At 42.8% G+C, this 23451-nt stretch overlaps 1 protein-coding gene and 1 non-coding gene across 4 annotated transcripts in view; one reads left to right on the forward strand and one right to left on the reverse strand.

Annotated features, from left to right (window-relative positions):
* The first annotated feature begins 3396 nt into the window (after nt 1-3396).
* Nucleotides 3397-23451, forward strand: part of RGS7BP (regulator of G protein signaling 7 binding protein) — a 102837-nt gene continuing 82782 nt past the window's right edge. For 2 of the 3 annotated variants that reach the window (XM_012784067.3, XM_012784068.3), the window contains exons 1-2: nt 3397-3561; nt 4504-4670. In XM_012784067.3, the coding sequence (XP_012639521.1) occupies nt 3397-3561; nt 4504-4670 (332 nt within the window). Of the gene's footprint in view, nt 3562-4321; nt 4417-4503; nt 4671-23451 lie in introns of those variants that run through there. The other variant, XM_076008051.1, reaches the window with a different exon arrangement.
* LOC142874186 (U7 small nuclear RNA) lies at nt 11672-11733 on the reverse strand. Its single transcript, XR_012922005.1, has one exon. It is a non-coding gene; the product is annotated as a U7 small nuclear RNA (small nuclear RNA).

A 23451-nucleotide genomic window follows, 5' to 3' on the forward strand; every position in this document is an offset into this window, starting at 1 on the left:
GGGATTGATGCTTTTTCTCCCCTCTCAGGAAAATGGCTTGGACTGTGCATCAGGGAAGGCCAAGGGGCACCTACAAATGACAATTTCCACTTAATCCCCCAGCAGGTTTCCGAGTCTATAGTCCTTCAGATGTTGCATTACATTTGACCTATTTTATTCCTCCTTCCCCCCCCCCATTCCCAGCTCCTGCAAGATATATGGCATAGAAACAGGGCAGTGCAATTGTGTTGCTTTTTTTCTTTTAATTTGTTGAAATTGTCTCTAGGCAGAAGAAGAGGGTGGGTAGTAACCAGATGGTTGTAGCTGGAGTAGAAACCTACTACTGAGGAGCTTTGAGATGCTCAAATCTGATGGAAGTCGCTATTTCCCTGTAGGGAAAGGAGATGAAACAATAGAGCAGTGGCAAAAGATTTCCAGCAGACTGATCTCCAGCGTCCTGTCCTCTCCACCCTACATCCAAATCCACGCATGTAAAAGGCAGCCTCTTTTTCTTTAATTCTCCAAAGCACAGACAGCCATGGACTATAGCAGACTTTTCTTGAAAGTTGGGCAGAAGATGGGAAGATAAGCTAGTGGTCATGAAAAGTTTATAACACAGGACTTAAACCATTTTACTCATCCTTCTTTAAAGCCACTTAGCCTGTTACCTTCCTCCTCACCATCCTCACCACTCACCAAATCCTAGGCACCTGGTGTATCCCTTAGCCTTTTTGTCTTCTAATGCATATGAAGTAGAGAAAAAATTGAGACTGAGGGAAAGAGGAATAGTCAGGGAGCTGGCTAAGGATTAAGCTCTTATATTTGGAGAGATTCAGGCAACAGGAGAGCCCTTTCATCCATGTCTCTGGGCCATCTAAACTAGAGGCTAGCAGCATACAGAGGTCTGGGAGTAGAGGCTGATGCCTTCCTCTTCCCCCTTACCCTCCCACCTTGCCACCCCCCACCCTATCCCCATCTTTGATAGGGAAAACTGACTCTCAGTCTTTTGTGGGTTACTATGTAAATGTAGTTGAATGCATATTCAGGTATCCACCTGTTAGTGGTTTTTTTCCTCCCCAACCAAATGCATGGTGTCTTTTCCATCGGCTAGGTGTCCTACAATTCAGTTCATTCCTGGCACTAACTACCTCGAGTTAGCATCAGACTTACAGGTTTAAGGGCTCAGTCCCACAAGATTGCCTTTACTTCAGAGACCAGTCATAAGCATGGGGTCTCCAGGTTACCCACTCTTCTGTCCAACTTGGCTCAAAATTTGGGGGTTCCTATAACCACCCTCTCAGGTTTGAAAATTTGCTAGAAAGACTCACAGAACTCAGAAAAGAGCTTTACTTACTATTACCAGTTAATTATAAAGGATACAACTTAGAAATAGTCAAATGGAAGAGATACACAGGACAATGTATAGAGGAGGGGTGTGCCATCCTTCCAGCACCTACATGTCTTCCCCAACCAGAAGCTCCCCAAACGTCATCATTGTTTAAAGGTTTCTATGGAGATTTATTTATGTAGGCATAATTGAGTAAATAATTGGCCACTGGTGATTAACTTAATCACTAGCCCCTCTCCCTTCCCTAGAAGTTTGAGGGTGGGGCTGAGTTCCAAATTTCTAATCAAGGCTTGGTCTTTGTGGTGACAAGATACTGCTATAACCCTATAATTTCCAAGATACTCCTATAACTCCTATAATTTCCAAGATACTCCTATAACCCTTATAATTTCCAAGGGTTTTAGGAGTTCTGTGCCAGGAACTAGGAACAAAGACCAAGCATCTCTCTTATTACAGCACCCTATTATATTTATCTATCTTATAAAAAAGTGATTAGGCCACCCTCCTTAGGGTATTAGCCTTCTTGGCTATTTCTAGCTCTCCCTTTCTATGTACTCTTCATATCCCCTTAACAGATTGACCAGAAATGTCTGATTTGTTCTTCATTAGGCTTTTCAACACATAACTAGTTCCTCTGCGGCAGACTGCTTTATTGCTCCCCTCCAAACAAATCATTCCTGAGAACAAGCATTCTCAGAACATTAAACACCCACACCATTCCCTCTTCCTCCCAGAAGGATCTTAGCAGGATGTCAGTGGTGAGGGTGAACTTAAATGGCTGAGGACCTCACCCTGCCCTTTTCATGCAAACCTCCTCCTACTTTCCTGGTCCACCTGCCTTGGCCTCTGAGTTACTGATATCTGACAAAGGAGAAGAGAGTCATTTTTGAGTGCCCAGGGAGGGCTGTTAGAGCTTACTAGTTCAAATCTCTACTGGGAAACTCTCAGAGCTACATCCTGAGACCCTGAAATGCAAAACCAAGAGCTTTACTAGTTGAATGGGATGGGCAGGAGGGCCAGTCTGAGTGAATGCCTCCGTGCATTTTGCCTAACTCCCCTTCCCCACTTAAAGCAAGACAAAATAAAAACAACCCAAGGAAACAAAGCTTTCCTTTTAGGTTATCAAGAGAGCTCCTTTTTGACGCAAAAACCTCACTCCCTCCTGTGGCCCCAGACGGTCTCAGTCTTAGTTGGTGAGGGCCTCAAGTCCACATCGGTTTATCGAAATCCGTGTTTAGGTCCCAGCATGTGGCAATGTGCTCCACTCTGATGACACTTTTCGTTTCTAATAATAGAGCAGATGAAGTAATATTGCAATTGATGTTCCCAGGGATTTGATTGGATAAGTGCATAAACCGTGGATGGAGAAGAAGATTGTATGGACGGATCACATTAGTATTCCCGTCCTATCAATGTGCGGGCCAGCGAGCAACGTCAGCCGGACCGATTCCTTGCGTCTGCCAGTCCCACCACGGCTTCATTTGGGATCCTCAAACAGACAAGCCCTAGAGACGAGGGATCGAGGCAGCCGATTAGAGCCAATTGCCTGCTTGGGGACGGCCAGCCCTTCCAGGCCTGGCGACAGTGGAGGGAGGGGAAAGACCAACCGAGCACCGCTGCGGGAAGACACTGAAGCAAGAGCGACACCCCGTTCCGCCCCCCACCTTGCAGCGCAGGCTTTGAAAGCTGCTCCCCCACCTGAATGGAAACTCGGAACCGCCGGGCGGCGCGTTCCTTCTCGCCCAGCCTTGCGATCCATGCCGAGAGGAAGGCGGTGCGAGCCCGCGCCAGCGCCCAGCTCCCGGGACAGGGCCGGCAATGCTGCTGAGCAGAACTTGATCGCGCCCCTTCCTCGCTGCTAGTGGAAGCGATGCTGCACGGCACAGCCAGCGCTTCCCCGGCTCTCCTTCAAGCTGAAGGTTACCGACCCGCGCAGCCAGTCCCAACCCTGTGAACCGCGCGCCTCGGGTCCGGCTCCGGCTGCTTGGCGGCGGCGCGCAGGGCAACGACCGGGCCGCCCGCGCCGGGGCGCACTGCACCAGCGGCTTCGGCTTGGTGGATGTGTATGCATGAGTTCTGCACCGAATGGGCGCAAAAAGCGCCCCAGCCGGTCCACCCGCTCCTCGATCTTCCAGATCAGCAAGCCCCCGCTGCAAAGCGGGGATTGGGAGCGCAGGGGCAGCGGCTCCGAGAGCGCTCACAAAACCCAGCGAGCCCTGGACGACTGCAAGATGGTGGGTAAAAACTGCGCCTCTTTTTCTTTTTTTATTTTGAGAGGGGGTGGGGGGAGTCGTGTATGTTAATCATTTGCATGAGTGCCAGCCACTCCCCCACCCTCAGCTCCTCCATGCCGATCACGTGCACAGGTACTATTTTTAAGTCTGCAGTCCCCCAGATTCGGGGTGACACCCGGGTCGTAATGGCCCTGCGGAGAGAAGTGCCACAGCAAGGGTCTCGGGGGTCAGCGGCTGTAGGTTGTACTTCTGCCTGCTCAAAGAAGAATGGTGGATGCAAAAGACACGATGAACTGGCTCGCTGACCAGGGAGGGACGGAATGGGGAGGTGGAGGTGCAGTTTTGTGGGGAGACAGTAGCAAACAAACCAAAACAGAGAGCACGGGGCGCTGCGGAGGGGACGAAGGTTCCAGCGAGAGGCTATGGCTGGTCTTCCAGGCAGGCTTCACAGCAGGAGAGGTTCAGTTGCCCGATAGGAGATGAATGGTTTGCCTATCTCACCCCACTTTTGGTCTACCTCTCCCCCACCCCCACCCCACCCCTGCAACTTCGAATTCATATCCTAGCAGCAGCTGACGGGAGCGTCTTCGGGAGAGTTCCCAGCATCATTCTCTGTTGACCTGGGAGTGGCATGATCACTCTCCAAATAAGCTCTTGCTCTTCAGAAACTGAGTCTGAATGGGTGGGGGCAAGTAGGTCTGGAAATAGAGCTTCCATGCCCAGGCTTGCCGATGAGAAATAAACACATACCTTGGACACAGAGACTTGCCATGTTCGTGCTGTAAGCTTTAAACAATTACTAGGCTCCTTGGCTGAAGATTTGGGGAGCTGGAGATTTGCGGAAGTGGCTCAGGGGTCAGTGAAAGCCCCTGTTTATGTACAACGAAATAGGAAACTTTCTGATGATAAATGTTTGGTGACAGAAACTCGCTTCTTTTACAGCTTGTCCAAGAGTTCAACACGCAAGTGGCCCTGTACCGAGAGTTGGTCATTTCTATTGGGGACGTCTCAGTCAGCTGCCCCTCACTAAGGGCGGAAATGCACAAGACCAGAACCAAAGGATGTGAAATGGCCCGTCAGGCACACCAAAAACTGGCTGCCATCTCAGGGTAGGAGACTCTTGGCATTATGTGGTTAATTCCTATACATGATGCATGGATGCTGATAGAATTTTATGTGGCCAAGGCCTCAGAGATGATCTCTCCAAATGTGAGGTTTTAACCAGTCACCCTGAGGTCGGTATCTCCAGAGAGCTATACTCAAACTATAGGCCACACCATAATTTGAAGGCTGTGAGATTCATGTGTGTATACACACACACACACACACACACACACATGATTTATGTATGATTTGGAATCTTTCAGTGATCTTTTAAAAAGCAATTTCTATTATACTGACCACATGCTGGAATTTGGAGATTAAGATTTGGGGGGATGTTTGGGCATCAAACTGAAATTAAATCATCATGCCTCAAGATTATTTTGTCATCTGCTGCTGAACAAAAGGCCTGTGCTATAGAGAGAAAAATCTTTGCTAAATCCCAGATTTACTATTTATACCACAAGATAAATTCCTATGATATTGCCTAAAATAAAATCCCTAAAATAAAGTCTTGGATATAAATTACTCTCTTCACTGTAGCGATATGGAAGGGTAAGTTTAAACATAAGAAACAATTTTTGCAGATTGGAGAAATTCACAAATCTTGGTAAACCTAAACTGCTTTTGTCCACCCATTTTTTAAATTATATTTATGGATTCCTAAGCCTATGTTAGGTAACAACAGTGAGTGAAAACTTCGCTCCTAGGACCCCACCTACTCCTTCTTGATCTCCTAATATTGGGAGAAAAGTTAGCCATGGATTTTGTTATCAGTTCCTATTTTCAAGATAAGTACTTAGGGAGCAAGGAAACACAGAAATCCTTATACAAATACATTAGTTTAAGTGTTTGGTTCAATCTGGATATAGCCTTTATCTGTTTATCTGTGTGAGTATGACCTTATCACAATAATAGTTCAAATTAGTCAGACTCACCTGATAATGTTGCAGATTGATCACATGTAGGACTTGCATATTATTTACCTATTTGAAAGAATCACCATCTTTAACACCAATAATATACATAGTGACTATTACTGGTATATAAAGATTAGAAAGCCATATGTTGTCTCTCTTAATAATTAGTTTACGTTTCACAACAGGCATTTTAATATCATGAAAAAGATACTGTACTAGTCTCTTTGAAGAGAGGGATAAACAAAATATGTTACGAACCTACTTTATTTAGTAAATATTGAGAAGCCTTATCCTTTTCTGTTTTAACTAATATACTGCACTTGACAGGAAAAGAATCTGGGAAGTGGAAGGGAATTAAGTGTTTCAGGAGTTTGGGGAAGAAATGTAGCCATGATAAATCCCAGATAGGGGAGAAAAAACAATAAGAAACATGAAGGGGAATAGTGGTGAATTTTAAAGTATAGAGAAACAATGATTCAGAAGGAAAAGCAGGTTTAGGACAGGAAATTTTATGCTCAGGGCTAAGGGGTAGCATCTCTGTAAACTGTGGTCAAGAGTGCAGGGTGGAATTATATTTAGGATCCCTTTAAATTGGAACTCAAAAGGAGAACATGTTCTAATCAGAGAAGGTGAACTGTAGAAACAAACGAGGAGTTCAAGTCCATCTACTTTGCTACACACATGAAATTTAGATTCTTCTAAAGGTTCATGGAAGAAAGGTTCTGAAATTATTGGCTAAAAGTTGAGTTTTGAGGATTTGAGGAGGATTTTTTTTTTCTTTTTTTTGAGACAAGCCTCTCACTGTTTTGCCTAGGTTGGTCTTAAGCAGTCCTCCTATCTCAGCTGCCCCGAGTAGCTGGGACTACAGGTGTTTACCAAACCGTACCTGGCCTGAGACGGATTTTATTTACTCAGGGGTTTGTAGCCCTTTGCTTCTTGCTTAATGTGTTGTCTGAGGGCTGATGTTATGGGGCAGTTTTATAAGAATTAACGGGAAACTGAAGTATTCTCAGAGCCTCGCAAAGGGAAGGCCAATCCCATAAAATGTTCTAGGATAGAATTTGACCCACTTTCTCACTTAAAATAATAATTAAATGCAGTTTAATGTTCTTTATAAAAAATGACAGCAATATAATTGAAGGAAATCCCTTTAGTTTCTCACCATCTGGGCTCCATTAATGAAGGATGTGATTCCCTTTGGCGGAATTCTGTTTCTGATACTGCTTGTTATGTGGGTTCTCATTTCAAGCTTGATGTGAAGACTGGTAAGGAGACCGGTGGATTCACTTTAAAGTTTAGAGCAGAGGTGAGAAAAGCAAAGGTTTTGGGGAATTTAGAGAGAAGGACTGGATTTCTTAGGTCCCCACTCTCTGCCATCACAATCTAGTTATTTCATAGAATAGTTCTCGGAGGGAGGGATCATTATCCTTATTCTACAAATAGGTCCCAGAGAGATTAAGGAACTTGCTCAAAGTCACACGGCTAAGAAGTGGCACAGCTTTGATTCAGCCTCATGTTTGCACCGCTTTTGAAATTCATGCTCTTTCCTCTCTATAACACAGCCATTCAAAAACATGTCATGTAAAAAGGAACAAAGTACTGATACGTGCTAAAATATGAATGAACTTTTAAAGGGGTTTGCTAACTGAAAGAAGCCAGTCACAAAATACCACATACTATATGATTCCATTTACATGAAATGCCCAGAAAAAATATATCTATAGAGACAGAAAGTGGATTAGTGGTTGCCTGGAACTGGAGGTGGGAACAGATAGCCACTGCAGAGGAGCTCAAGGAATCATTTTGGGGTGATGGAATTGTTTCAGAATTGGATTGTGATGAGGGTTATAGAAGTCTGTATATTTATTAAAAATCACAAAATTGCACACTAAAAATGAGTGAATGTTATGCTATGTAGAGTATATACCTCAATAACTTTTTTAAAAGGTATTATCACCATCACTATGATTAATACTTGATCTTTTGTTGGCTTTATTCTTTTCTATACATGCAGCTTTTATTGAAAAGTATGAGCTCTAGGAATGAGAGAAAAATAAAACTTGGCTGTCTACACATGCATCAAGGTGCCACCTCATAGCTATCACCTAAGCACCAATGCTCTGTGTAGGAACACAAGTGGGGGAAAGGCAGGATGTGGAGTAAGTGAATTCACTCATTTTTTATCAGTTCAGACTGACTTTTCCTTATCTACCAGCTGGCTTTGGGACCAGAAGAGGGAGAGAGATTTGAAAGGGGACAGGGTAAAAGGAATGAGGCAAGACAGAGAAGAAGAGAAATAACAATGAGCTAAATCAAATGAACTGCAAATGCTACATCCCTTTCATCCCTAAGCAGTTGAAAACCTCAAGGAATGGTGTTGATCACAAGAGAAGGAAACTCAGACTGTGTTCTTCACTAACCGGCCCTGCGTAAGAAGGCCATCTTCACCAACACAATCAAAACACTTTCTCAAATTGTGTTTAGATCAGCAGAGTTCGGGCACAGCCTTTTCTTTCAAAGGCATCGGATATCTGTCGCTGGTCAGACCTAGCCAGATGAATCCAATGTCTCTTCTGACTGGCATCATTTACCAAAGTTATTATACCTTTGCCACTCTGATCTTCTCCTAGATATTAAAGCTAAGAGTGGTCTTAAAGATCACTTGTCAGAATGGTCCCCAAACTTTTTTTTGTGGCAAATCTTCCCTTCAAAGTGAAGAGAACTGTATTTATAAGGAAGGTCAAAGTGGCATCGTTCTGCACTGCTGGCAGGTGTGTGTGTGTGTGTGTGTGTGTGTGTGCGCGCGCGCGTGCGTGTGTGTCCGTCCTCGTGTGCATATCAGGAGCAGGCAGCAGCCTGGGCCCTGTCTGCCTGGACTTCTTTTCCCAAATGACTTCTGAGACACCTTGAAGAGTCCCCAGGGCTCCATGGTACTTTATATTTGAGGAGTCTGAGATTCAGAGGATTTAAGTGACCTTGGAGGCAACGTGCTAGAATACACGTGAAGATATTGGAGTCAGACTGGGGCTGAATTTCATCCTCAGTGACCTTGATGGAATTACTTAAGTCTCTGAATCACAGTTCCTTCGTCTGTAAACTAGTTGTCATGCCTGATCGTGAGGCAGTCGAGAGGATTAAGTGAGCTAGGTATGTGAAGCAGGGACCGCATGCCCAGCCTGTCTGATGGCACCCCTGGCACTCTGCCAGTCCGAGGCTGCTTAAGACTGGAACCTGGGTCTCCTGCTCCCTGTTCCAGTGCCTGTCCCATCAGCCACACCACCTCCTAAGAGTGAAGAGCGAGCAGCACGGCACACAAGATAGGGATGACTCAGAGGGGCTGACACCCTCGGCCGGCATCTTCTGGAGTGAATGCCGTGGCTGGTATGCTGGTGGCCAAGATTCCCTCTCCTGTGCTGCTTCTGTGGGGTACGTGTTGGAATGCATCTCTCTCACACTGCTGAGTAGAGTCAAAGTATAGAATTGTTTACTCCAGATCGTAAAAAATGAGGTTTAAATACAATAACATGAGAGACAGCAGTGTGATGGGAAAGAGCATTGACTCTAAATCAGATTAGACCTGAATAAAAGCTTGGCCGGACCACTTCCAAAGGACACGTGTGAATTCATATACAGACTGCGTGTGAATGTGGTAAGTGGCAGTCTGGGACATTGGTTAAGTACATAGACTTTGGGGCTAGACAGGCAGTGCTGGTATTCATAGGTAGTATGAAATTGGGAAAAGATATCGTCTCTCTCTGCCTCAGTTTGTCAATCAGCCAAATGGGGTTAATACATAATGGGACCAAATTATATGGTATTGTGAAGATCAAGTACTTAGGAAACTCTCTGGAATACATTAAATGCTATTTTTAAGGGGTTAGTGTTAGCATAATTATTAAGACATTTAAAAATTCATATTTTCAACATATATTTATATTAAAAAGATATTAATCCATCAAATATTTTTCACATAAATATTTTGGCTAGAATAAATTTTTCTTTACCTTGGTTTCTTATGTTCTGAGAAATTTTCCAGGTTGAAGTTTCCCAGATGGCTATCAAAAAGCCTGTTTTTGAAAATCTTAAAAATGATATGGAGATGTGAAGGTTTAAGAGTAAAGTTTAGAAATATTTTCTTTGTATAAATTAGCCTAGATTCTTCATAAATCATATAATATGTACAAAATCTTTTGGCCTACTTCTGGTATAGGCCATGTGATATTGGATAAGTTTGTTAAATTCCCTGCACACCTAAATGAGGTTGAACTGAAAGACTTCTGTCTCCTGGCTTCATTATTTCAGTATTCCTTGTTAATTCATGTAGAATCACATAGACTTTGTTTACAGAATTGAGCTATGAAAAAATAAGCACTCTTCAGGAAGTTTGATGATTGAATTCCAGAAATAATGTCGGAATCTGGGCATAGTACATTCACAAGAAGCATCTAAATTTCCTAATGGCCCTCTGGAGCAGTGTAATGTACATTCTAGTGATTCATAATCACAGATTTCAGGTTTTTCCCTCCAGCCATGATTTTCCTGACCAACAGGCCTATGTTTCCTTTTATTGCCTCTGTCCTTCTGTCTCTCCTTACCCACCTCCTTTGGGGAGGGGCAGGTTGTAAGGACTGCTTTTGGCTTTGATTTCTTTTTAATTTTTTTGCTCTGTTTTTCCAGTCTGACTCTAGGTGGTTGCTTGTCCATACTCTTGTTCTGTTTGCTAGGAAGCTAGAAGGTGGAAGAGTGAGGAGTGGGAGAATAGAGAACCACAGCTTAGTCAATACTTTGGCTGAGACAGCAGCAATGCTGTGAAGGGGTTGAGTGTGGAAGAAGAGCTTGGAGACCACGGAAGCAGCTCTCACATGATGGGGGAGGTCTTACGTGAGCAGGGACAGCCTCTGCTGTCAGGACAAGAGACCTGTGACTAGCAGACAAGTCAGGCTGCCCACTCTGTGCTTTACTTTTCCTCCCTATTACAGGAGTTTTGCTTTAAAATTTTTAACTTTCACTGGTCAAATAGTGAAAACCAATTATGTCTATGCCAAAAGAATATACTATTCATAAAGATAACAGTGGAAGAACAATTCTGTATTACCGTGTTTCCCCAAAAATAAGACAGGGTCTTATATTTATTTTTCCTCAAGAAGACATTCTGGAGCTTATTTTCATGGGATGTGTTGTTTTCCCCTCAAAGCCTCAGCTTGCAGCACGCACAGGATGGCTGGGACCTGACAGGGGGAGCCGACCTTGTTGGTGGGGCTGCCTGTACATTTCTGGTCACCTCTGGGATAGTAGCTGTCACGATGGGGCAGATGAGAAGGGCTGCTTGTCTTCTTTACCGTTGGGTGACAAAATGCATGGGTTGTGCAGATACACTGCGTAGCCACGCCCATCACTAGGTCTTATTTTCGGGGTAGGGCTTATATTGAGCAAATGCTTAGAAATCCCGCTAGGGCTTATTTTATGGTCTTTTTTAGGGGGAAACACGGTAGTTTTCTAGGGCTGTCATCACAAAGTACCACAAACTGTGTGGCTTAAGCAACAAAAATAAATTTTCTCACAGTTCTGGAGGCTAAAGTCTAAGATGAAGGTGTCAGCAGAGTTGGTTCCCTCTGAGGGTTGTAAGGGAGAATCTGCTCCCTGCTTCTCCCTCAGCTCCTAGTGGTTTGCTGACAATCTTTTGTGTTCTTGGCATGGTGAAGGATCTCTGCCTTCAGCTTCACATGGCATTTTCCTTGTTTGTGTGTCCATGTCCAAATTTCCCCTTTTTACAAGGACACCAGTCATACTGGATTAGGGGCCTACACTACTCCAATATGACCTCACGCTAGCTTAACTAGTTATATGTGCAATAACCCTATTTCCAGAAAAGGTCACATTCTGAGGGACTGGGGGTTAGGACTTCAACATGTGAATTTGGAGGGCATATAATTCAAACCATAACAGATTCCCTTGGCCCACCTGCAGTAAAATGTATGCTTTGGGTTGTTTTGCCCAAAGTGGAGGTGGGCAGTGAAGATGGAATTTTGCCTAGAACTGTAATTGCTCTATACTTTCCTTTTTTTTTTTCTTTTTTCTTTTTATTTGGGGAGGGGTTTCCAGTGAAAACCAGAAATCCTGCTAGACAAATTCTAAAAGAGCAGTAACACTGTCTTCACTTTCACAGATTGATGTCCCAGGGCCCAGTGTTTAATCATTTGCAAGATTTTCACTCCTATTAGGGGTGGAGTTTGTGACCATGAAATAGAATGTTTTCTGTATGACATGGATTGCTCACAAAGGTACCGAGTCTCCAATATGGTTAGCAATTTATTCTAATCAATTTAATTGCCAGTATCTGAAAGTGGAACAAAATTCCAACTTCAGGAGAGAATACTGGGGAGAGTAGATGCGGTATATGACGATCCACATGGGGCACTTTCTTTCCCTGATGTGCATGGGAGAACTGAGCGGGTGGTGGTCCCTCAGTGGTACAGTTACTTAAGGACCATATGCATATACTCGAGCAAGTGACGAGGTTCTGACTAGCACCAGATTAAAAAAGAGTGCTATTATTAGCAACTAGACTAAATGTAATATAGAATTTAGATAAGTGTTCTCCCATTGCCTGTTGAAGTTTAGCCTTTTCATGTTTTGAACAGATTTAATGACTTTCACCTTGTTAGAGTCCTCTCAATAGATGTTCTAATGAGAGAGAAAATTCAATCTAAAGTGAACTTTTGGAAAATTCATTGTCACTTTAATATTTATACTCTGAAGTGTAACAGAGCAAGACTGTGTTTCATTCATCTTTGTGCCCTAAGTAGCAAGCTCAGTGATGATATATGTGTCTTGTTTGTTCATTAAGTTTACTTGGTATTTTAAAATCTATTCTTAAAAGAAACTGTGCCTTGATACAGACTTTAGTAAGAACTGAGAGATTAGATTAGTTTATGTCTTATGACATTTTTATTATATTTAACTGCTATTATTTTCTGTTTTATAACTCTAAAACCAATATGTTGGTTTTTAAATAACAGAGGACTTGAAGAGCATACCTATGATCAATTTCTGAGGCATAGAAATAATCTGTTCATTATTACAACAGATCAGCAGGCAGTGTGTATTTTAGAATTACTCATAAAGTAATTATGTTTACTTTAGGTTATTTAATAAAATATCACCATAACATCTTTCTGCTTGGTGGCTTTATATGAATAGTTAAATAATCATTTAGCATTGAGAACAGTTTTTAGAACTATTCTTTAACCTTCTCATCCCAGAAAGATATTTATACAAACCACAGCTCCAGAGCAATAACTATACTGCCTGTTTCTTGAGTTCTTTTGCTTTACAAGACATGACTAAAGAAAAAGATTAAAATCTCATGAAAAACATTTAATTGCTTACCTATACACATGCATATATACACATATATGCATATATATACATACACATAAATACCAAACTTATTTGTGAAATCGACTCTTATTAGGATAAAGCATTTGAGCCTTTAAAATAGAATTGATTTAGCAAATAAATATTTCTGACCTAATGGGATACTCTAGATACAATCAGGCTAACAAAAATCAATTTAACATTTGCAGCTGTAGATACAGAGTAAATTAATAATCCACACCAATCTGACAGAGTTGGAGCAAAAGGGGGAAATACACACTAACCCAGGAGAAGCCAAAGCCCTCATGTATCCTTCAGTCACTAGGAATACCTTGAAGTCCTCCCACGCTGTACCCCATCTGTTGGTAATCAGGTCTGCAGTGTTTTATCTTTTTCAGTGTCATTGTGTCTTTTTTTCCCATTTATGTGGCCACCCTCTTAGTTCACGGAATGTATCCCCTCAGGCTGTCAGCTATTGTAGCATCTCCTAGTTGGTCTCCTTGCCTTCAATCTCTCACCTCTCCTCTTCAATTTATTCACTAGATCCAAACTAATCCTCCTAAAACACTCCTCTGATCTTGTCACTTCTTTGCTTTAAAACTTCCAAAGATTCTCTTACTGCCTAAAGCAATGTTTCTTCAAATAGCCTGCTCCTATCAGAATCACCTGGCTGGGGTACCCTCAGACCTAAAGAACCAAAACCTCTGGGGGCGTGAGGCCTGGAAATCCACATTTTTAATAAGCACCATTGCGCCCCTCGAGAGATTCTTGAACATGCAAAAAAATGGGCCTTTCGGCCTAAAACAGTGATTCTCAACCTGGGCCGCACATGGGAATCACCTGGGAAGCCTAAAAATGTGCTGGTGCTTGAGTTCTGTCCCTAGAGTTTCTGATTTAATTGGTCTGGGACACAGCCTGGGTATTGGGGTATTTTTAAAAGCTTCCCAAGTGAGCATCTGTATCAGAAAGGTTTATATTTGGCTACATTTAACAAAAAATTCAAAGTAGCAGTTGCTTAAAGACACCAGGGTTTATTCTCTCCCAGAACAAAAGCCCTAGGATGGGCAGTTCAGAACTGGTGTGGTGGCTCCATGGAACCATGATTCTGTCACCTATTATTAGGTTGTGGCTTCCATCCTCAACCTTGCTTAATGATGCAAGATTAGTGCAGGAGCTCAGCATCAGTCCAGGTTCCAGGCTAGGAAAAGGAAGAGAGGAGGAAGGGCAAAAGGCCATCCTGCTCTGTGAGGTCAGCTCTCGTTAAGCAGTTCCGAACAAAACCTCTTCCAGAACTGCATCACATGGTCACACCTAACTGCAAGCAAGGCTAGGGGATGTATTCTTTTTTTTTTTTTTCTCATTGCCTCCTTAAATAAAATGCAGGCTTTATTATACTAACGGAAACGCTGAGAATGGATATTGGAAAATAACCCACAATCTCTATCATGCTACCCAACCTATCTTTGGGGACTTATCTTTTACCACCTAACTTTTAAACTCTCTACTTCCTTAAACTGCTCTACTTTTTATTCTCTAGATGTGCATAACAGCATGACCCTATCCTAGTTGTCTCTGTATGTGGTTTCTACATGTAAAGCCAGCCTCGTTAGCCGGTAAAAGAAATGATTTACTCTCCTAAATGTGAAGGTCTTACTTGTAGTCTCGTCATTATCTTCCATGCTCCTCACACTGAAAACTGGAATAGAGGGAAGGGTCCCAAAAGGATTAAGAAAAAGATGTTGCTGCTTTTAAACTCACCCAAGGAAAAGATGTGAAGTTCAGAAACCACTTGGGAGGGAAAAAAATTAGGAGAGGTGCCTTTGAAAGGACTTGAGTATAATTTTCACAAGACAGGATGTGAAATTGGATAGAGCCTGCAAGGAATTATAGGTAGTGACACTCAAGAAGCCAATTTTTTAAAAATCTACCTGAGATTGAGTGGGATTCTTTTAAAAAATTTTTAAATCTTTTTCAGATAAAGCAAAGAAAAATTTTCATCAAGAAGTTAAAAATCTGATGAGCTGTTATGAATAGAAGGTGGGGAAGCAGCTGGACAATTTGGGAGTCAGGGAGCGTTTCTGGATATGGGCATAAACTGCAAGATGATCTATGGTCAAGATTATAATGAGCTCATTAAGGGAAACTGAACTTGAAACTCATTATCCCATATAAACAATGTTATATATGGTAGTTAGGTCATAAACAGTATTTAACCCATAATTCACAAAATTATAAACCTTTTCAACATGTATGACAGTATTATCTATGGAAAAATATATTCATGTACAACTCCCAAAGTCATCTTTCTTTCTGGGACCCTATTCATAGATATATGGAGCTAGAATGGCTCTGAATAAAATAGAGAGAAGGCCCTCACATCCCTGATGTGTGTATTGGGGTGGGGAGTGTGACCAAGAAGAAACAAGCAAAAGAGAGCATTTCAGATGGTGATTACGGCAGTGGAGAAAATGAAACAGGATGACATTATTAAAGAATGTACAGTGTGAATAGTTATTTTCGGTTAGGGTGGTCAGAAAGACCCTCTGAGAAGGTGACATTCTAACGTAACATCTGACTTTGAGAAGGGACCAGCCATGTGTTGAGTTAAAAGAAACGCTTTTTAGGCTGAGGCAACAGCAAGTGTTGGTGTCCTAAGAGTGAACCAAACTTGGTGTGTCTGAGGAACAGAATGAAGCCTAGATTATCAGTTTGGCATTGGCTTCAGCTGCAGGTAACACAGGCCAGAGATCAGTGACTTAAACACATGTTCCAGACAAATAAGAAGAACAGAGAGCAAAGACATAAGCAAATTAAGTATGTCCCTTTGTAAAGGACTTTCTCAGAAGCCTTACACTACAACTTACATGAATGTCTCATTGGCCAGAATCATGTCATGTGGCTACTCTGGGTGTAAGTTTTATTATCTGATTTACATACATCTCCAGCTGTCTAGTGAGAACAAAATTTCCTAATCTGTAAGCCAAAGTGATGCTTCCCGAGGCCTAGGACAGGATCTCTAGCAAGACTGGGGAGATAGGAAAAGTAAGGAGCTTGGATGTGAGAAGTGAGGAAATGGGAGCTGGAGTGGGAGAAAGAAGTCAAAGGTGGATCCATCAGCATCTACCCCTCTTTTCTGCCCATTTCCTTCTTAGTTTATTTGTTCCTTCATTGATTCATTAAACATCAGACACTTATTTTTATTTATTTTTTTTTTTTGAGACAGAGTCTCACTTTGTTGCCTAGGCTAGAGTGAGTGCCGTGGCGTCAGCCTAGCTCACAGCAACCTCAAACTCCTGGGCTCAAGTGATCCTCCTGCCTCAGCCTCCCGAGTAGCTGGGACTACAGGCATGCGCCACCATGCCCGGCTAATTTTATATATATATATATATATATTAGTTGGCCAATTAATTTCTTTCTATTTATAGTAGAGACGGGGTCTCTCTCTTGCTCAGGTTGGTTTCGAACTCCTGACTTCGAGCAATCCGCCCGCCTCGGCCTCCCAGAGTGCTAGGATTACAGGCGTGAGCCACTGTGCCCGGCCTAAACATCAGACACTTATGATGGGCCAGACATTGTGCCAGGCTCCAGAAGTATGAAGATGAATAAACACAGCCCTCACCATTGAGGAGCTTATCACCTTGCATCTGTATAGACACAGGCATCTCACCAAATCATTGCAGAACAATGTGATCCATGCTGCAACAGAAATGGGCAGAGGACAGAGAACAGAGGAGAGGCATAAAGGAGGCAGCAAGCAGTGCTTGAGTGGTGTAGCCGGGGAAAAAGAATTCATAAAGGGGATGATGCCTTGGGCTAAGCTTGGAAGAACAAATAGCAGCAATAACATTTCTCTTTTTTATCTGTGTAGCCATGGGACTCCTGCCATAAATAAACCTCAGGAACACTTTATGTATCTGTCCTGAACCAAGGGGAAACAAATAGTAGGTGTTAAGAACCTACTATGTGCTGTACCCTTTGCCCATATTACTTCATGACTAAATGAATTCATCTGAAATAATATTTACCTACAACCCAGTGAGATAATGTTTTTAAATGCTGTCATATTGACCAGAAGTGCATTTACCTGCAAATAACAGAGAGTAGCCTGTTTATAGAGTGGCCTCATCATAGAGCCATCTATGTAGGTGGATGGGAGCTGAGATTATTTCACCAGCTCAAGAATGCCAGACTGAGGCTCTCACAATTCTTTTGACTTTTCCCTGTGGTTCCAAGATGGTGATCCTATCAGAGCAAATGAGGCTCCCGGGCCATCTTGGATTCTAGGTGAGGCTCACCTGGGAGCTTTCCAAAGCACCCAAAACGTTAGGTATTTTTTAAGTCTCCATTCTGTAGTAAACTGGGATTCTGAAAAGTCGAGGTATTTGGTCAAGATATTTTGGTGGGGCAGGGGTTGGACACCGGTCTCTAGTGCCAGAGTCTTTATTCTTCCTACTACACTGGGCTGTTTCCTCAGACAGACCCTTTCTTGGACTGGTCCCAGGACTGGCTTTGCTTTGCTTCTACTGCCACAAACTATTATTTCTACTCACATTCTCTCTCCTCCCCTGGATGCACTTCAGAACAAGGATCTCTTCAGCCAACACACAGCCGATTTGAGGGTTTTTAAGGTTTCCTCAGCTACTGAGAAGAGAAAAAGAGGCTGGAAGGAAAAAATAACAAAATTATGGCCTTGCTGAAACCGTCAATGGATCATAAATGGATCTTGGCTCCACATTCTTGAGGCCTCAGCACTTTTCCCTAGCCCTCGAATTTTTCAGACTTTCTTTCCCTATATCATGTCTACTCAAATTCCTCCATCCTCAGGCACCTTCTTTCTTGGTTATGTGGTTATGCAAGTCCCAGAAATGACACTGTGGGATCAGACTTTGACTGAGGTCTGGGTGGGCTGAATGCTGGGTGTTTCAAGAACTGGCCTACTTTTTCCCAGAGGAGGACATTCTAGCAGGAGCAGGACACCCCTTCACTGCAATAACATTGGCCACTCAGCTCCACTCCAAGACACCAACGAGCACAGGAGGTGAGGGTGGGGAAGGGTACCATGTACTGGAGAGATTCAAAAGAGAGACAGGAGCTTCTCATTGGATGACAGGAACACTCATAAGGAAGTAACATTGAGGCTGGGTGAAAAGATGGGAAGAACTCATAGGACATGAGATTGGGACGAGATTATCAGACCAACCTCAAAAACACTACTTCTTAAAATACTGAAATCCCTTGTCAATAAACCCACAAGAGCTCCTGCTCTCCCAGCAAATGGAGTTTAAAATCATAACGGTAATTATCTAAATTGTCTCCCTCATGGGATTTCTAGTTTTCAGCCAAAATGACTGATTGTTAGAGCTTCAGGCTCTGAGGTTTAGACTCTTTTATTCCCTCAGAGGGTCTAATTTTGAAGTGTTCATTTTGGCTGGGAATTCTTATTTTCATTCTTGCCATCTAGTCACTGAGCTGAGGAAATATGTGAACCTGGTGGATTTTTTTTCCCTCTCTCAGATATTCCTTATCAGTAAACAGATACCTTTTGATTTTTCACCTTCAATATCATATTCCTATTTTTCCATTACTGTGAACATTTGTATTTGTCTTAAAGAAGAAATGATCCTCCCTTACGCTCACCCAAATATTTCTGATATAGTTTAGGTAGAGATTTATTCCTAAAATGGTCCCTGATGTATAATAGGCACTTAATGTTTCTTGAATTGTCATCACACTTTGGGTCATTATTTCTGTTTAAAAAACAAACAAACAAACGTATTCCACTCCTGAATGCCCTATCCCACTGTAATAAAAGGAAGGTGGGGGATGGATAATTTTCCTTGGAGTAAGAAATGAGTAACTGGAAGGTGCGTTAAGATCAATCACCTTAATACTCTTATTCCTGTTCTCATTAGCACTTTATCCACTTTTACAAAAATTTATTTATTTTGGTGTTGTGATAATCCTCACCTGGGTCCTGCTCAAAGATAGTGGCCAGTGTGAAAAGACCTTCCCTACGAGGACCACAACAGACTCTTCATCCTCTAGTGAGCTAGACGAGGTCAGAATCTTTCTGTGACTGTGATTTGGGAACGTCTAATTTGAGTGAGTACAGCTGTCCCCTCCATGGGAGAAAGAAAATCTCACTCTACTGAAGGGTGAGTGGAAGGTCTCTCCCCAGCTGGGTCAGTTCCCTTGACCACAGCAGATGGCCAAAAGCCCCAGAACCCATCATTTTCCAAGAGTGTAGCCACGGGGAGGTCCCCTGTGGACATCTGAGAAGCCTTTGTACCCAGCAAGCAGGGAGAGTTGAAGTAGCCCCTGCCAGTCAGCACACAGTCAGGAGTCAGAACATCATTCAACCCTCACCTAACTACAGGGGGAAGAACGTGATTTGAAGGAGATTGCCGGATCTTCCAAACTGGGTGACTCCCATGAACATTTTTCCACCATAAGCCACATTTTCTTACTATCTGAAGTTTGAGCTCGAATAGCTGCATCTGTTTGAGTACTGTATCATCGTTGAATAATAAGGAAACTGCTCAGATTATTTTAGGCCACAGCATGCTCCATAATGCAGAATCACTCAGCAAATGTTCCTTCCATAAAACAAGCCATATCAACTGTTTTTATATTCATAGATTCAATCTTTTTGTTTTTGGAGGATGAAATATGTTTTAAGCTACCAAGTCTGTTCTGACTCAGAGTGGTTTAAATTATTCTCTAAATTTCAGTATTAGGTTATTGTACAGATGCCATTGTAGATGTAATGTGAAAATGTGAAGCAAGTTCAGATATCCGTTTAGATGTAATCTTTCCAAAAGAAATGTGATCACAGTTCATTCTGGGAAAGTCTTGCTTCACGCTTCAGCATTCTAAAAGGCATTCTCCAACTTCTGAAAAGGAAATTCTGTGGGATGTGAGGGGGAAAGAGGCAGGGAAAGAAAATGATTCAGCTGGAAAAGAGGAAAGAAAATGGGGAAGGAGGGTGAATTGGTTCTTTGGGAACCCTGCTGACTAAGGAGTTGGTACGGCCAAGGGATAGAGGAATGAAGTTGAGGGAAAATCAGGGGTCCTCTGCACTCGCAGAGGTAGTGTTTGGAGGCAGTGTGCAATTCAAGGTCTCTAAACTCAGGTCCAACAGGGACCCAGGTAGGCGGAGTGAAAAAGTGAAGTGGACGAGGTGAGGTGATGGCAAGTGGATTTGAAGCAAGAGGCTGCCAATCCGGGCTTCACAAACTGCTGATTCCCATGGGGAAATATCGGCCAAATATGCCATTGTCGGGGGGCTTTTTTTCTTTCTTAAGAGAATCCATGAATTCACACTTGTGTGTGAAGTATCATGATTTTTATATGCTGGCCAACAGAAAAAGTGGCCCTCAGCCATTGTCATCTACCTCTGTTAATTATCACCTGCTTGTTCACTCAGAAAATTTGCAGATTGCTGGATGTGAATAGTTAGAGAAACACCTGGTTGTTTTATCACTTTGAGTTTATATTAGTAACTGTGACCTTCATCACCTTCTTAATTTCTTTGTTGCTTTCAGAATGGCATATTACAGAGTATGTCAATACCTGTCACCTCATTAAGAAAACAAACTCCCAAATATAGGAAAAAGAGGAAATATAGTTTAGATTTGAATTATGAGTTAGTGAAGTCCAATTAGCCTTAGGAACACGTTAAACATTTCTGGAATTGAACATAAGAAATGATAATATTTGTACATTTGTTCTGAAGTCAAGTTGCTTGAAAGGCCCTCTCTTTTGCCAAGAAGACACATGCAAATTATCATATAACTCTCTTGCATCAAACAGGAGCCATTAATCTTGTTTTGATCAAGATAAATAGCCTGTCAGGTATAGAACAGAGGTCCGTGTGCATGCTAAATATTGGGCATACATATTTTACTTTATCTAATTGAGATCCTAAGGGGGAAGAAATTTCTTAACCTGATTTTTTGTTATTTATATGACTTAATAGCTGGTAGGATTTAACTGAAAGAGAACTCTGGTATACAAAATGTCAATCTATGCAAATGTCAATCTATGCAAACGAATTATGGCCATTTCTAGATAGCTATTTCTGAATTCCTAGCAGAGTGTTCACTCTATGGTCAGTCTTTTCTGCTTACAAGCACAGAACCTACAGCAAACATTCCCTTTCTAATACTTGATTTTTCCCTATTTTCAGACTCAAGGTTCGGTGTAGCCCAGTGGGTCATCTAGTCTTCTCTTACCCTTCCCTCTGCTTTCCCCTCCCTACTCACATAAGGCAGTCAGGTGAAATGACACTAAGGTGAAGGAGTTTAGGGCAGGCAAGGCATAGATGTTACCTACGGAGGGAAAAAATGTATAGAGAGGAAATTTGTACGTTTGTAGGGAAGCTGGATCAAGTGACTGACCTGTAAGTTCATGAAAACTCTAAGATCTAGGAATTCTATGATAATCTAACATTTTCTTGATTGTTCCTTCTAGTTATAGATTTAGCAACAACACTTTAAACACCACTATTATATTGCTAATGCAATTACATTTGGGGTTTTTGAGGTGAGTAGGGCCCCCAGTAGTAAGCTTTCAGGTTCTTTAAAAATGTTTATTATTGTTTATTATTCTATTAGTCCCCAAAGAGATAGTGGACATGAGCCTACCGATCAGTCTGCAACCACAGGCCTTGCACAGCAACTTCTACCCTGCTTTCTCTGTCCTGCTGTCTTGAGGTGCTCTGAAAACTCTCCTAGTCCCCAGAGTGCTGCTGGGTTCCATGCTAAAGTGGGAGAGTGACCTCCTTGCCAACTATGCTGTACTTGGTCAGCTGAGGCTTGAAAAAGCTCTGCTCACAAACTCTTGATATATTTCTTGCAGCTTCTGTCTCTATTCCATCTCCCAGAGAAGTCTGAGTTTATTCTAGGGTCCAGGTGGTAAACAGACCCCATTCAACTCGCCAGAATCCTCTGCCTTCTTCTTGGGTCTACTTCCTCCCTCTTCTAGGGATAAAAGAAATGCCGCCATGCATATCCATGGATGCAAACACTGGTGTTGGAGGTGGGGATGGGATGGCAAAACAGCAAGAGATGAAGGAGGCGTCCTGGACATGAGAGCATTGCCACCCTAGCTTGGCAGTCCAAGCCAAGTAAACAACTGAAAGAACAGCTGCTGGGGCCATACTCCTTCCCAGGTGTTCTCATGAAGTCCCTTCACCCTCCTTCTTATTGCAGGGGTTTGGGGGCCTTCAATTTTAGGGCTAAGAGGGTGCTACACAAGTCCTTGATTTCTTGGAACCTTAGAGGCCCCTGAGAGGCACACTTACCCTTTACTGAATAAATAGAATCCACTATCACTATGGATATTCCAATGCTTTTGAGAGCTGGGGTCCCCTACACCCAAGGCTCAGCCCATTACTGGTCCCATGGCCTGTTAGGAAATGGGCCACATCACTGCCTGATCCCCGCACCACACTCCCCCCACCCCACCATCCCCAGTCCATGGAAAAATTGTCTTCCATGAAACTGGTCCCTGGTGCTAAAAAGGTTGGAGACTGCTGCTAGGAGATGCAAAGTGTGCCCATAAATAGGATGTCATTTAATCCTTTCTACATTTCTGTGAACTGGGAATTATTATCCCTAGTTTTACATATGAAGAAACTGAAGCTCTGAGAGGTGAAGTGACTAGCCTCAGCCACACAGCCTGGGAACAACAGAATTGGAATGAGAACCCAGTTCTCCTGACTTGTAGCCCACAGCCTTGGCCACTACACCACAGGTTGCCCTCTCCATTCACCACGTTATTTGTCTAAGGAATTTCTGGGTAAACAGAGCTGAGACCAAGCAGATTCTTCTCTCTCTTATAAAGGGACACTCATCTCCTCCAATTTTATTTCCTCATTTACCTTCAGTTGGTGTTCTGATGTGTATGCGGATCTGATGAATACAGATCACTGCAGGGACAGCAGGGAGTCCCCAGGAGCAAACCCACCATAGGGAGATGGGATCTAGCATTTTGCTATGGTTTCTGAGAGAGTGGAGCTCTGGATAGAACACGGCCCCTAAACTCTTCCCAACCAGGGCCCTGGGATGGAACCTGTGGGTATGAATTGAACACTGAATCACTAAACCCTACAGCCTTGTTGTCCAATTAACTTGGACTCTAGACACTTCTCCAAATAAATGGGAGACACAGCAAGCAGTGTCTTTCTAACTTGCAGTCTCTGGCCTGGAAAAGTGGTGGGTAAGCTCCATTTTCCCTAGCCTCAGGGTACAATTGATTCCTAACTCCACTGCAAAAAGAAAGATGCAATGGCAGTGACGCACAGTTCTAGTCTGATTGACATCTCCGTAGGACAGTGGGGCCTGGGGCAGCAGACGCTTAGGCACCTTACCATGCCCATGAGCAACTAATGGGACTATTTAGACACCTACCAGTATTTTATAGAAATATAGCCCTGGCATTCCTGGAGATGGCTGAAGAGGCTGGCTACAGCCAAGCAGCTGGGGGCCCA

This window comes from Microcebus murinus, chromosome 11 (assembly GCF_040939455.1).
Source record: "Microcebus murinus isolate Inina chromosome 11, M.murinus_Inina_mat1.0, whole genome shotgun sequence".
Lineage (NCBI taxonomy): Eukaryota > Metazoa > Chordata > Mammalia > Primates > Cheirogaleidae > Microcebus > Microcebus murinus.